Source organism: Urocitellus parryii, chromosome 8, assembly GCF_045843805.1.
Source record: "Urocitellus parryii isolate mUroPar1 chromosome 8, mUroPar1.hap1, whole genome shotgun sequence".
NCBI lineage: Eukaryota > Metazoa > Chordata > Mammalia > Rodentia > Sciuridae > Urocitellus > Urocitellus parryii.
Genome location: NC_135538.1, coordinates 153241337 through 153253291, shown reverse-complemented (window position 1 = coordinate 153253291; position 11955 = coordinate 153241337). Strand labels below are relative to the sequence as shown.

Genomic DNA, 11955 nt, shown 5'->3' with positions numbered 1-11955 from the left:
TCGTAAGGTCCTGGATAAAGTCCATCCTGATTGTGGCAATCAGTCTAAGGCCTTGGGCATCCTGAATGTGTTTCAGAGCATGGAGAAGTCTCTCCTGGCACTTATAGTGCTCAACTGTCAGCTCTAGGGAGGTTCAGATAGCTGTGTGCTTATTGATGTCCGGGGAGTTTACCAAATACAGTTTAAACTTGTAATAAGTTTACCCGCAACAGATGTTGTGTGTTTTTGTTTTAGATATCAAATAGTTTTATCAGAGCCACTCACTTTTGCCAGATCGAGGTACTTGTACTATGTTTTGTAAATATATCTTATCTTCTTTTCACATTTGACCCGTTTTACCTAAGGAGGAAACATTATGACAGTGTGTGTGGTTTACTTTAGTCAGTGCAGCAGAATTTAGGAACTGTATAGGAGGAAATTCCCGTCCCTATATGTATGTAGTGTTGCCAAAAGCCTGGTATTGTCCCTGATGCCAACCCCATAATGAGGACGTGATTTTGAGAAAAAAAGAAAAGGAAGGTTTACTACTTTGCTTGCAGAGGAGAAACACTGGGGACTCCTCTCCCAAAGGCTGTGATTCTGTTCATCAGCAGGAACTGGGGGCTTTGGAAGGTGTGATTCAAAGGCTACATTCAATCTGTTGTCTGTTTAGACTTCTAATTCATTTGTTAATTTGGGAGATAGTCATTTCTGAGATCTGCTGCCATCCCCAAAGTCTGAATTACTTCCTTCCAATGGTGGACATGTGCTCAAGGACAAATAACTGTCTAGGATGGAGAAGAAAGGTAATTGTATTTGCCCTGAGATTAGGGAGGGGGAGAGATTAGGGAGGAGCAGGCAGAGAAAAAGAGAAAGAAAGAAGTCCATTTAAAAAATGTTTCAGTGGCAGAGCAGCAGGGGCTATAATCAAAAAATAAATTGGACTACTGTAGTACTACTTTATACTATTTATTTATTTTCAGGCCTTAAGGTCTGTATATAGTGATTTTCTAAATACTTGAATGTTCTCAAACTTGTCCCATATTTAGCTTTCATAATTTTATACTGGCTAACTGCGAAGTTCAATGTTGCCCAATGCTTATATGACTGGGCCTTGGGTGCTTTCTAATATGTTGCCTACTTTTTGATTTTATGTGCTTTACAAATTGAAAAATACATTTTACTGAGGTGATGTAATGTCACTACTACAGTACAGAAAGACCTGAGTGTGTTTTTGAACCTGAAAGTCTAATGTTGTTACCTAGTACATTAAATTTTTCTGTTCCCCGCTTTCACTTAGTTTGGGTCACTAAGTTTCCTTCACTTAGATATGGAGAGGGATGGATTTTAAGAGCTCTGTTATTCCCTGGAGGTATGATCTAAAGTTCTCTGAAGAAGCCACCGCTCTATTGAAGATCCTGCAAGCTGCTTGGCTGACTAGAACATCTTAATTGTGGAGAGATGGACTGCTGTAAGATTGAGAGGCAAAATGATCTTGGGCTAGCCTTAATCAATTTAATAGCCATTTACTACCACCTGTGTATCTAAGCTAATATACTTGTGACTACTAGTTAAATCTTTTGGAAGTTTCTTTTCAGCTTTGCAGACCTCTACATTTCACCAATACTCAAGTGTAAAAATGTTGTAAAATAACATCTGAAACCTATATACAAGTATTTTCCCCACTCTGTTGCAGCCCTACCGGTCTATATCCCCACCAGTGTGTACAGTAAATGCATTGATTTCTATCTTTTTTTGTGTGTCTGTGATTATTAAATTTTACGTAACCACTTGTGTTGTGGAGCATATTCTTCAGAGTGACCTCAATACATATTCCCATGCCTTGGCCAATCATATTTGGCTCAGAATACATTACCTCTTTTTGGAGCAAGAACTGTGTTTTGCATCCACAAAGCACACAAAGATGTGGTCGCATATGGTTCCTGTCTTGAAAGTAGACCATTTATACTTGTGCTGCTGAAAGTGAAATGACCTTTTCAATTGTATTTGAGCACATGCCAATGCTTAAAAACTGTTAAAATAAACCATCAAGCCATGATAATTGTCTGTGGTGGTCCTGAACTTGATATTTGATGGTGAAATAGTAGTGAAACAGGATAGGTTACTTTTTTTTTTTTTTTAAGTGTAAGTCTTTTAGTAGATTAAAAATTACAGGCTATGTTCACACAATAGCGTGGAGGCCACCTTACGAATTATTCCATTTCAGTACTGTCAGAAAAAACAGATGTCTAAGAACCAAAAGAAAGACTGACTATATACCACTCCATGGTATTCTGATTGATTCTATTAGCCTGTACGCAGGAATCTGGTTTAGAGGTGAGGTGAAGTGCACCATTTGAAGGTGCCTGTAATGGGCTACTGCTAGTGACCTCTTGTAAAAACTAGGACAGGAAAAAAAAAATCTCCAATTCATTTTTAACCTCCCGTTTTCTTGGCTGAGATCCATGTTATCAAAGATTATCAAGAGAAAGATACACATTTATTCCGTGACATGTGAGATCATAAAAATTAAGACCCATAGGTATACGTAGAAATTGAATGCTTAAATACTGAATCTGACAGAAGAGTAAATGATGAAGACATAAAAAGGGGGTTTGTGGGCTGGGGATGTGGCTCAAGCGGTAGAGCACTCACCTGGCATACATGGGGCGCCGGGTTAGATCCTCAACACCATATAGAAATGAAGATATTGTGTCCATCTAAAATTAAAAAAACGGGGGGGGTTTGTGCTACGGTCATTAATGATGGAACAGTACTTTGGACGTTAAACCTTTCTTCAATAAGGCTTATTTTGTACAGATTTCTCTTCACAGGCCTGCCGAACTGTGGTGATAAAAATACTTTCATTCAGGTATAGGGAGGGCATGTTACGTATGAAGGGTTATCTCCCTGGGTTGGGGCAAAGAAAGTAGAGGCAAGGGGAGAGTGCCTAACACCCGTCTCCTCTCCCACTCCCAATTTTGTTCTGTATCTTTACTCCCAAATGGCATGTTTTGCTGCCTTTCAAGACCAAGATACAGAAGACAAGCTTTACCTGACTCGTTTGAAATATTTAAAAATTTATTTCTTGGTGTTTATTAAAATAATGCTATAGGCAAGCACCTGTTTTGCTTTTATAGCTGACAAAAATACACAAAACCTTTAGAGGAAATCAAAGCTAAGGCTTATAAAATAGCATGGAGCAAGAGAAATAACAGGTGGGTTAATACGCTGTTTCCTAAACCATGGACAACTTGAGCCATTTACTGGTGGACTCCCAAGAGTTTCTACAGACCAATCCCATTGTGATTCATTGGCAAGGGTTCACTCCCTGACGTGACCGCATTAACAAGGAGTAAACAATCACAGCAGTTGATGGAACAAAGTAAACTAGAGCGGCACACCCTCTGAATTACCTTATTTTCAGTTGCAGGAAGGAGAAGACAAAAGCAAAGCAAATTCACAGCCCTTTAGAGTGAAAATTAAAGTGGCCCTAAAAAGGACCGTTTAGAGATTTTTTTTTCTGCGTAGGCGCAGGTGAAACTCAGCCGCCGAAGCCGTAGAGGGTGCGGCCCTGGCGCTTGAGCGCGTAGACCACGTCCATGGCCGTGACCGTCTTGCGCTTGGCGTGCTCCGTGTAGGTGACGGCGTCGCGGATCACGTTCTCCAGGAACACCTTGAGCACGCCGCGGGTCTCCTCGTAGATGAGACCCGAGATGCGCTTGACGCCGCCACGGCGGGCCAGGCGGCGGATGGCGGGCTTGGTGATGCCCTGGATGTTGTCCCGCAGGACCTTGCGGTGGCGCTTGGCGCCGCCCTTGCCCAGGCCTTTGCCTCCTTTCCCGCGACCAGACATGGCTAAAAGTTGGGGACGAGTAGCTCACAATGCTGCAAAACGTATGTTTATAGTCCTCATGCGGACCTTATTGAAAACCGGACATGAGGGCGGGAAAGAGTGACAAATTGTTCCAAAATCATTGGTCACCGCCCACAGTGCTTTCGAAACCCATAGGCGGAGGGAGGAGGAGACAGAGTGCTGTGTGTTCCTGCTTGCCCATTGATTCTGTCACCTAGAAGTACCCTTAGGATTGAAGCCATGCTTAGGGTTGTGGATGAATTTTTATACTCTTTGTCATGTCGAATATGCATGATTTACTTGCTTCTCTCCGATTTAAAAGAAACTGTTCACTTTGAATCAAATCGAAAGGGTTATTGACACTGTTAGAATGCTCTAGGGAGTGAGGACTGAACTGAGAGCCACTGGGTAATAGGAATGAAGTCTGTGGGCCCACAGATGGACTTCTACTTCAGTGCTCTTGAATCTCTTCCTAAGCTCTTTGGCAGCCAGGCTCTACCTTCAATTGCTATCCTAATTCCCATCTCTGTGTTTGTGTAAAATTTTGATTTAAAAAGTCATTGTGAAATTTTTGTGATCACATTTAAATTTATTTAATCACTTCTTATGACCACCTCCACACCTCTAACAGTTCCTCCTAGGATTTGCACTGTCGGATAAAGTAGAGCGACTTGTAACATTGGAAATATGGATGTTGCTCCTAAGGACTGAATTTTTTTAATGTGATTTAATTTAAAAAGCTACTCTGCATTAATTAGGAAATATCAGGTATATTTGAGCAACTCATAGGAAATTAATTTATGATTGTAATTTTAAGGCTGATACAGTTACCTCCAATAAAATGTAAATATTATTTGAGTAAAATATACACCCAATGAAGATTTGCAAAAAGTGTGAAATATTTCAATATAAAAAATGTTTGGTATTATTTTGTATTCCATAGGTAGTAGTATCAGGATCTTCCTTTCCTCCTGTGTTTGGGGTTTCTTATTAAATGTTGATGGCATAGGTTTCCAAACACTGGATTTTGAATATGATTCAATAAGATTTAATATGATACTGGAGTGAAGACAGAATGAGACATATAAAAAAATTGATCGTGCTGGAAAATATATCATTATATTTGTCTTGTTAAATATATCATTATTCATCAAGGCAAGGATAATGGACAGCCAGAAAAATTATTAACATTTGAATTATTCAAAAGTAGAGTGTCCATAGAAGGAGACTATACTTTTGCCCTTGAAAGTGTGAGCATCCAAAACTGATTATTAAAATAATTGGTGTCTATGAAAATTTAAGCTTAAATATATGCAATAAAAGTTCGGAAGGTTAGAAGTAGTAGTCATTGGGGAAGCACAAGGCATTTTATAAAAAACAAAACAACCCCCCCCAAAAAAAAAAAAACACACAAAAAAAATTTGAAAACAAAAACAAAGTGTGAAGCTTTTTACTATTCCTGAAAGTAAAATTCTTTTGAAGCAAAGAATGAGATAAGAAAGCCAGGTTGATTTCTTTGGAGTCCAGAAAGAATGACAAATGAAATATTGTGCTATGTGATAAATGAGTATAGGAAGGATATCAAGGAGCTATACCATGAGAATCCACAGAAATATATCTTGCAGTTTTTCCATTTTATTTGTTTTTATTTCTAGTAAGAGTAAGCTCTTCTAAAATAGTAGACATGGGGCTGGAAATGTGGCTTGGTGGTAAAGCACTTACTTGCCTAGGATATAAGAGTCTCTGCAGGGTTTGATCCTCAGCTTTATCCATCTCCCTCCCTCAAAAAACAAAAATTTAAGAGGTGTCATATGTATTAACTGAAGGTAAAAAGGTGCTAGAATCTGTACTGAATCCTTTCACATTCTTTCCATAAGTGAACACTTGTTCTGAAGGTCATCTCAAGACATCATTTGTAACAACATGATGAAAAGATTAAAGTGAAGCCATAAATCAGTTTCTTCAGCAGGAGTGGCTCATTAAACACATGAATGTATGGACTCTGATGTATGGAGAATAGTTCTGAACCCTTTTTAGAAATAATCAAACTATAGATTGAGATAAAGAATGGATTATATTTCCTTTCACTATCATATGAGCACATAGTCTAAAAGGCCTGCCCAAGCTTTTAAAAAGTCTTCTAGGGGAATGTGCATCCATTTGGCTCTTTATTAGGACACTGTTTCTATGTTTTTAATTATAAACTTGTAGGATATTGTTGATTGTAATGATTTTTGCCCATTACAGAGCACACATATCTTTGCAATAGAAAAGCATCTCATATATAGCCCCTCCAAAAAAGAAAAAACAACAACAAAAAACACACACATTTATTACATTCATTATATATTTGAGACTTTGTTTATTATTGTGAATTTTACACATTGATAACTGTCATAAATGGAATAAGAGACCTTTCTTTTTTTTTTTTTTGGTTATGAAAAACAGCAAGTACTTGATTTTTAGGTTTCTGTGGCATATGCCGAAGTTTCTAGGACTATCAAGAATTCCTTTCATATGATTTTCACGGATTTTGACCACAATGATTATGGTTATCGCACGTTACACACACACACACACACACACATTTTGCATTGTGTATAAAGATGTCAGGTGGAATGCCTTCTTGTCAGCAATAGCAATCTTGATATCACTGGTTATTGGTGATGAGTTCTGCTTCCTCACCTGTTGAAGTGTGAACATTAGAGAAGCACACTGAGGCGAGCATATAAAGCCAGGTTTATTTAAGGAGTGACAGACTTCTCTTGGAAGGGAGAAGAAGCCAGGCGTTCTGCCCTTTTTATATGTCCTAGGATTCCTTTCTTCTCCGGCTCTCTTCATCTTATCTCTCTCCTTCAGGTGTAGGTGACTACCTCCGGGAATGCTTGGTGGGATGGCCGAGAGTTGGGAAACAGGTGTGCTGAAAGGGGAAGGCACAGAAGGAGTAGCCCACGACACATTAATTAACAACTTTATAGCTCCCTGTAAGGAGGGACATTTCCTAGGATTACCTTAGCAACAGGTTGAAACGGGCAGGTTCTAGATAAGGGTGGAAGAAGGGCTCAAAGGAATGAACATTTCAATCCCTCAGAGGACTGTTTTCAATTTACCAGACTCACTCAAAATTGGCCTTCTTGATCCAACCTGACTCGATTTACCTATCTCTACTGTCTGTCTAATTCTGGCTTTAACCACTCTTAATAATTAACACTTAGAATAGAAACCACTCCACAAATGACTGAGCCTTCAGCTACAAATCCAGCCATCTAGTTTGAAAGAAAATCTTCAAAAAAAAAAAAAATTTCCTAAATATATTGCACACCATCACACTGTGAACTCACATACAGGGGTCCAGCTAGAAAACCCAAGTGTATACTTATCATTTAAATTTGTAAAACTTCATGCATTCTGTCCTCCCCCCCCAAAAAAAAAAAAAAAACAGGCAAAAACGTTAAAACAGTTTTCATTGTCAAAACGGAATGATCCCTCTGAAGAGCCTTTTTTTTTTTTCAGTTCTGGGGAAATAATATATTTGAATTATTCTGACATCAGATGGAGCAAGCACACTAGATGTTCTTGGTATGAAAATGCCCTCTTGGATGGGATACCATGCACATTTGTGTCCTGGATAAAACCTATGATGTACGCAGCCTAGGGACTTGGCGCCTTCTTCTTGGTAATTCGAAAAGCCCGCCCTGCAAAGTGATTGGGTAGCTTTTCTCTTTGTTCTCGTTCTTATTTTTAATATTTCTTTTGTAACAATAATGCATGACATTTCTCTATAGGAATTGGGATACCAGGAACCTAATTTTTCCTCCTACTTTTACTAATGTTTGAATCATAAAATGTAATTAAACACAATGCACTGTTGCAGGGTCAAAAACGAGCACTTTCCTCAAGTGTTGGGATCTATTAATTGTAGTTTCAAAAAATACAATGAAATGAAAAATGAAGCTTAAACATTCAGGCTTAACGTATTCCAGCACTTTTAAAGGAATTAGTGGGTGGCTCTGAAAAGAGCCTTTGATTTCGGAGAATAAGGAGTACTGCAAAAATTGTAAGCTTCTCACTTTCCCTTCGCCTTATGATGGCTCTCAGTCTTCTTGGGCAGCAACACCGCCTGGATGTTGGGCAGGACACCGCCCTGAGCTATGGTCACACGTCCCAGCAGCTTGTTGAGCTCCTCATCGTTGCGGATAGCCAGCTGTAGGTGGCGAGGAATGATGCGCGTCTTCTTGTTGTCACGGGCCGCGTTGCCGGCCAGCTCCAGTATCTCGGCGGTCAGGTACTCGAGCACCGCCGCCAGATAGACCGGCGCCCCGGCGCCCACCCGCTCGGAGTAGTTGCCTTTGCGTAGCAGCCGATGCACACGGCCCACGGGGAACTGAAGACCGGCTCGGGAAGAGCGAGTCTTGGCCTTGGCCCGCGCCTTTCCGCCCTGTTTGCCGCGTCCAGACATTCTAGTGGGAACACAACCAACAAACAATCGAAGGAAAACCAAAAACGAAATGGTGTAAGAGGGGCTACAAGAAGCTACTTATAGTGGTAGGTAGAATTCCAAATGGCGAATTTGGATTGGTTAAAATTTTCATTTGCTATTCACCCAATAAGAAAGGATCTATGATGCAATCAAATTTGCATATGTAACGTCATCAATACATTTTCAAATCACATCTAAACGTTTTTCAATCCCTTATTTGCATACAAGCCCTATAAAAGAAGAGGCCCCAAACAGACTCCATCATTGCGTTTCTTTCTTTTTTCTTGTTGTGTCTAATTTACGGCGAAATGCCTGAGCCTGCGAAGTCCGCTCCTGCCCCGAAGAAAGGCTCCAAGAAAGCGGTGACCAAGGCGCAGAAGAAGGACGGCAAGAAGCGCAAGCGCAGCCGCAAGGAGAGCTACTCTGTGTACGTGTACAAGGTGCTCAAGCAGGTGCACCCCGACACCGGCATCTCGTCCAAGGCCATGGGAATCATGAACTCGTTCGTCAACGATATCTTCGAGCGCATCGCGGGCGAGGCCTCGCGCCTGGCGCACTACAACAAGCGCTCGACCATCACGTCCCGGGAGATCCAGACGGCGGTGCGCCTGCTGCTGCCCGGGGAGCTGGCCAAGCATGCCGTGTCGGAGGGCACCAAGGCAGTCACTAAATACACCAGCTCCAAGTGAGCAGCTTGTACTTCAGCAAACCAAAGGCTCTTTTCAGAGCCACATATATTCACCTGAAGAGTTGTAAATATATTTGCACTTTTAACTTTTCATGCTGCGGAATGAGACGTTAGATTGGAGCACAACTCTGATCCATTTGGACCCAGTTATAATCCTTAATAGTTACTCTGGCCCAAGAGCCTATGACAGCCAAGAAAAGTTAGTTACTTTGGCCAGGAAATTATGCAACTGAACATTACGAAAACAACCTTTTTATTAAATTTCAAGAACCCATGACAGCAAAGAAATGTTAGTTACTTTGGCCAGGAGTGCCCAGGAAATTATGCAAATGAACATTACGAAAACAACCTTTTTATTAAATTTCAAGAACCCATGACAGCAAAGAAATGTTAGTTACTTTGGTCAGGAATGGCCAGGAAATTATGCAACTGAACATTATGAAAACAAAAGAAATGTTAGTTACTTTGGCCAGGAATGCCCAGGAAATTATGCAACTGAACATTACATTAACAACCTTTTCATTGTTTCAAGAACCCATGACAGCCAAGAAATGTTAGTTACTTTGGCCAGGAAATTATGCAACTGAAACATTAACAACCTTTTTCATTAAATTTCAAGAACCCATGACAGGCAAGAAATGTTAAGTTAACCCTTTGGATACCAGAGTAGATGTAGGTTGACTAAAATGCTGGTGTACTTGGTGACCGCCTTGGTGCCCTCCGACACGGCATGCTTGGCCAGCTCCCCTGGCAGCAGCAAGCGCACCGCCGTCTGGATCTCCCGGGACGTGATGGTCGAGCGTTTGTTGTAGTGCGCCAGGCGCGAGGCCTCGCCCGCGATGCGCTCGAAGATATCGTTGACGAACGAGTTCATGATTCCCATGGCCTTGGACGAGATGCCGGTGTCGGGGTGCACCTGCTTGAGCACCTTGTACACATAGACGGAGTATAGCTTTCCTTTTGGCTGCGCTTGCGCTTCTTGCCATCCTTCTTCTGCGCCTTGGTCACCGCCTTTTTAGAACCCTTTTTTGGGGCAGGAGCGGACTTCGCTTGCTCAGGCATGGCAAAAGATATTAAAAAGAAAAAAATGAATCTCATGCGTTGCATGAATATTCAGAGTGTTCTATGCCAACACGTCTGTACACCTTATGCTTTGATTGGATAATTTTCAAGAGTAGCTTGGTCCTATGCAAATTAAGGGATTGTATATCATCTTTCCAATTGGTCTAAATCATACACATTAATTTAACCAATCACCGAGCAGAGTTTACAATCCGGTTTACATGTATAAGAGATTCTCAGTAGTCCAAGAACTTAAAGAAGGTTTTTCCTTTCCTGGTGGAGCAGCATCTGTACTAGATTTAACATGTCCGGACGCGGCAAACAGGGCGGAAAGGCGCGGGCCAAGGCCAAGACTCGCTCTTCCCGAGCCGGTCTTCAGTTCCCCGTGGGCCGTGTCCATCGGCTTCTACGCAAAGGCAACTACTCCGAGCGAGTTGGGGCCGGCGCTCCTGTCTACCTGGCCGCTGTGCTGGAGTATCTGACCGCCGAGATCCTGGAGCTGGCTGGCAACGCGGCCCGTGACAACAAGAAGACGCGTATCATCCCGCGTCACCTGCAGCTGGCCATCCGCAACGATGAGGAGCTCAACAAGCTGCTGGGCCGTGTGACCATCGCTCAGGGCGGTGTCCTGCCCAACATCCAGGCAGTGCTCTTGCCCAAGAAGACCGAGAGCCACCATAAGGCTAAGGGCAAGTAAATGAAAAGCTGGAATTTTTGATATCCAGTCATGCATAACCAAAGGCTCTTTTAAGAGCCACTTATATAATCATTCAAAGGGCTTCCACACATTATCGTGAATGTGTCTGCCGAAGTACTCACTTTGATGTTGGGAAGTGTTAAGTATCTGGGAAGTGTAAGTTTCATAAAAGCCTGCTACATGTTTGCATGATCGGCAATTCAATCTTCGTGGAAAATCAAGTGCCAACCTTACTGGTTAGATTTTCATTTGGAAGTTTATTTTGCGACAACAATAAAGCCACAGGTTAAATTCTGCTTTGTTGTAATAGCATCCCATGCTTTCCTTCTTTGACTTAAAATGTAGCCTAAGGCTGTTCAAATTGGTAATTCCAGGATTATTTTCCAGTATTTCCCGTGGGTGCTATTAAAGTAGTAAAGATACGGTAGTGTTAATGGTGAGTTTTGAGAATTTCATACTAAAAGATTATGATGCATTTAGAAACCTGGAAGTTTAAATCAACATTAGGATTTTTATGTAAATATAATTTTTGCAGGAGAATGAGAATTGCCTGATCATATTTTAGTGTGCCTTTTTCAAAAGTTGACGAGATGGATTTCCGGCGCCAAATTTAAAAATTTAAGAATTTTGTTCAGCAAGCAACAAGTCATCTTAATGCAGAGAGCAGAGAAAGCATCTGAAAGGCACTCAGGAAAGTACAGGCGAGCAAGAGTTGAAAACAATTAGGGAGAGTCAGGAAGATGTTAATATTTGGTTAAACGCTTTGGGTGTTCATGTGATCAGGAAGTGGATGTCGCCACCAATGCCTTTGCTGCTAGCTGTAAGGTAACGACTGCGTGGCCCAATCAGAAGGTGCCTCTCTTTATATATACACAGGTAGCAAGTCGTAAGCATTTAGTTTTCCATTAAGTACAGTTTCTTTGAGGTTGTAATGGCCCGTACAAAGCAAACAGCTCGTAAGTCCACCGGCGGCAAGGCCCCGCGCAAGCAGCTGGCCACCAAGGCCGCCCGCAAGAGCGCCCCGGCCACCGGCGGCGTCAAGAAGCCTCACCGCTACCGGCCCGGCACCGTGGCGCTGCGCGAGATCCGCCGCTACCAGAAGTCCACCGAGCTGCTGATCCGCAAGCTGCCGTTCCAGCGCCTGGTGCGCGAGATCGCGCAGGACTTCAAGACCGACCTGCGCTTCCAGAGCT

At 41.9% G+C, this 11955-nt stretch overlaps 5 protein-coding genes and 1 pseudogene across 5 annotated transcripts in view; 3 read left to right on the top strand and 3 right to left on the bottom strand.

Annotated features, from left to right (window-relative positions):
• Window positions 1–3086: 3086 nt before the first annotated feature.
• Window positions 3087–3838, bottom strand: LOC144256643 (histone H4). Its single transcript, XM_077801999.1, has one exon. It carries the CDS (start codon window positions 3833–3835, stop codon window positions 3524–3526), a length of 312 nt encoding a protein of 103 aa, XP_077658125.1. The 5' UTR covers window positions 3836–3838; the 3' UTR covers window positions 3087–3523.
• Window positions 3839–7636: 3798 nt separating this feature from the next.
• Window positions 7637–8294, bottom strand: LOC113178557 (histone H2A type 1-B). The gene has a single exon (XM_026382821.2). The coding sequence runs from the start codon at window positions 8292–8294 to the stop codon at window positions 7902–7904; it is 393 nt and encodes a 130-aa protein (XP_026238606.1). The 3' UTR covers window positions 7637–7901.
• Window positions 8295–8597: 303 nt separating this feature from the next.
• LOC113178556 (histone H2B type 1-C/E/F/G/I) lies at window positions 8598–9674 on the top strand. The gene has a single exon (XM_026382820.2). It carries the CDS (start codon window positions 8624–8626, stop codon window positions 9002–9004), a length of 381 nt encoding a protein of 126 aa, XP_026238605.2. The 5' UTR covers window positions 8598–8623; the 3' UTR covers window positions 9005–9674.
• LOC113195988 (histone H2B type 1-K-like) lies at window positions 9650–10065 on the bottom strand (annotated as a pseudogene).
• A 42-nt stretch (window positions 10066–10107) lies between these two features.
• On the top strand, window positions 10108–10772 carry LOC113195954 (histone H2A type 1-B). The gene has a single exon (XM_026407673.2). It carries the CDS (start codon window positions 10370–10372, stop codon window positions 10760–10762), a length of 393 nt encoding a protein of 130 aa, XP_026263458.1. The 5' UTR covers window positions 10108–10369; the 3' UTR covers window positions 10763–10772.
• An 829-nt stretch (window positions 10773–11601) lies between these two features.
• Window positions 11602–11955, top strand: part of LOC113195950 (histone H3) — a 654-nt gene continuing 300 nt past the window's right edge. Inside the window, exon 1 of the mRNA XM_026407669.2 lies at window positions 11602–11955. This exon is cut by the window's right edge and continues 300 nt beyond it. Coding sequence (XP_026263454.1) covers window positions 11694–11955 — 262 coding nt within the window. The 5' untranslated portion in view covers window positions 11602–11693.

Bases quoted from the DNA above. Each gene is read 5' to 3' on its own strand.
- LOC144256643 (XM_077801999.1), bottom strand. From the start codon at position 3,835: ATGTCTGGTCGCGGGAAAGGAGGCAAAGGCCTGGGCAAGGGCGGCGCC.
- LOC113178557 (XM_026382821.2), bottom strand. From the start codon at position 8,294: ATGTCTGGACGCGGCAAACAGGGCGGAAAGGCGCGGGCCAAGGCCAAG.
- LOC113178556 (XM_026382820.2), top strand. From the start codon at position 8,624: ATGCCTGAGCCTGCGAAGTCCGCTCCTGCCCCGAAGAAAGGCTCCAAG.
- LOC113195954 (XM_026407673.2), top strand. From the start codon at position 10,370: ATGTCCGGACGCGGCAAACAGGGCGGAAAGGCGCGGGCCAAGGCCAAG.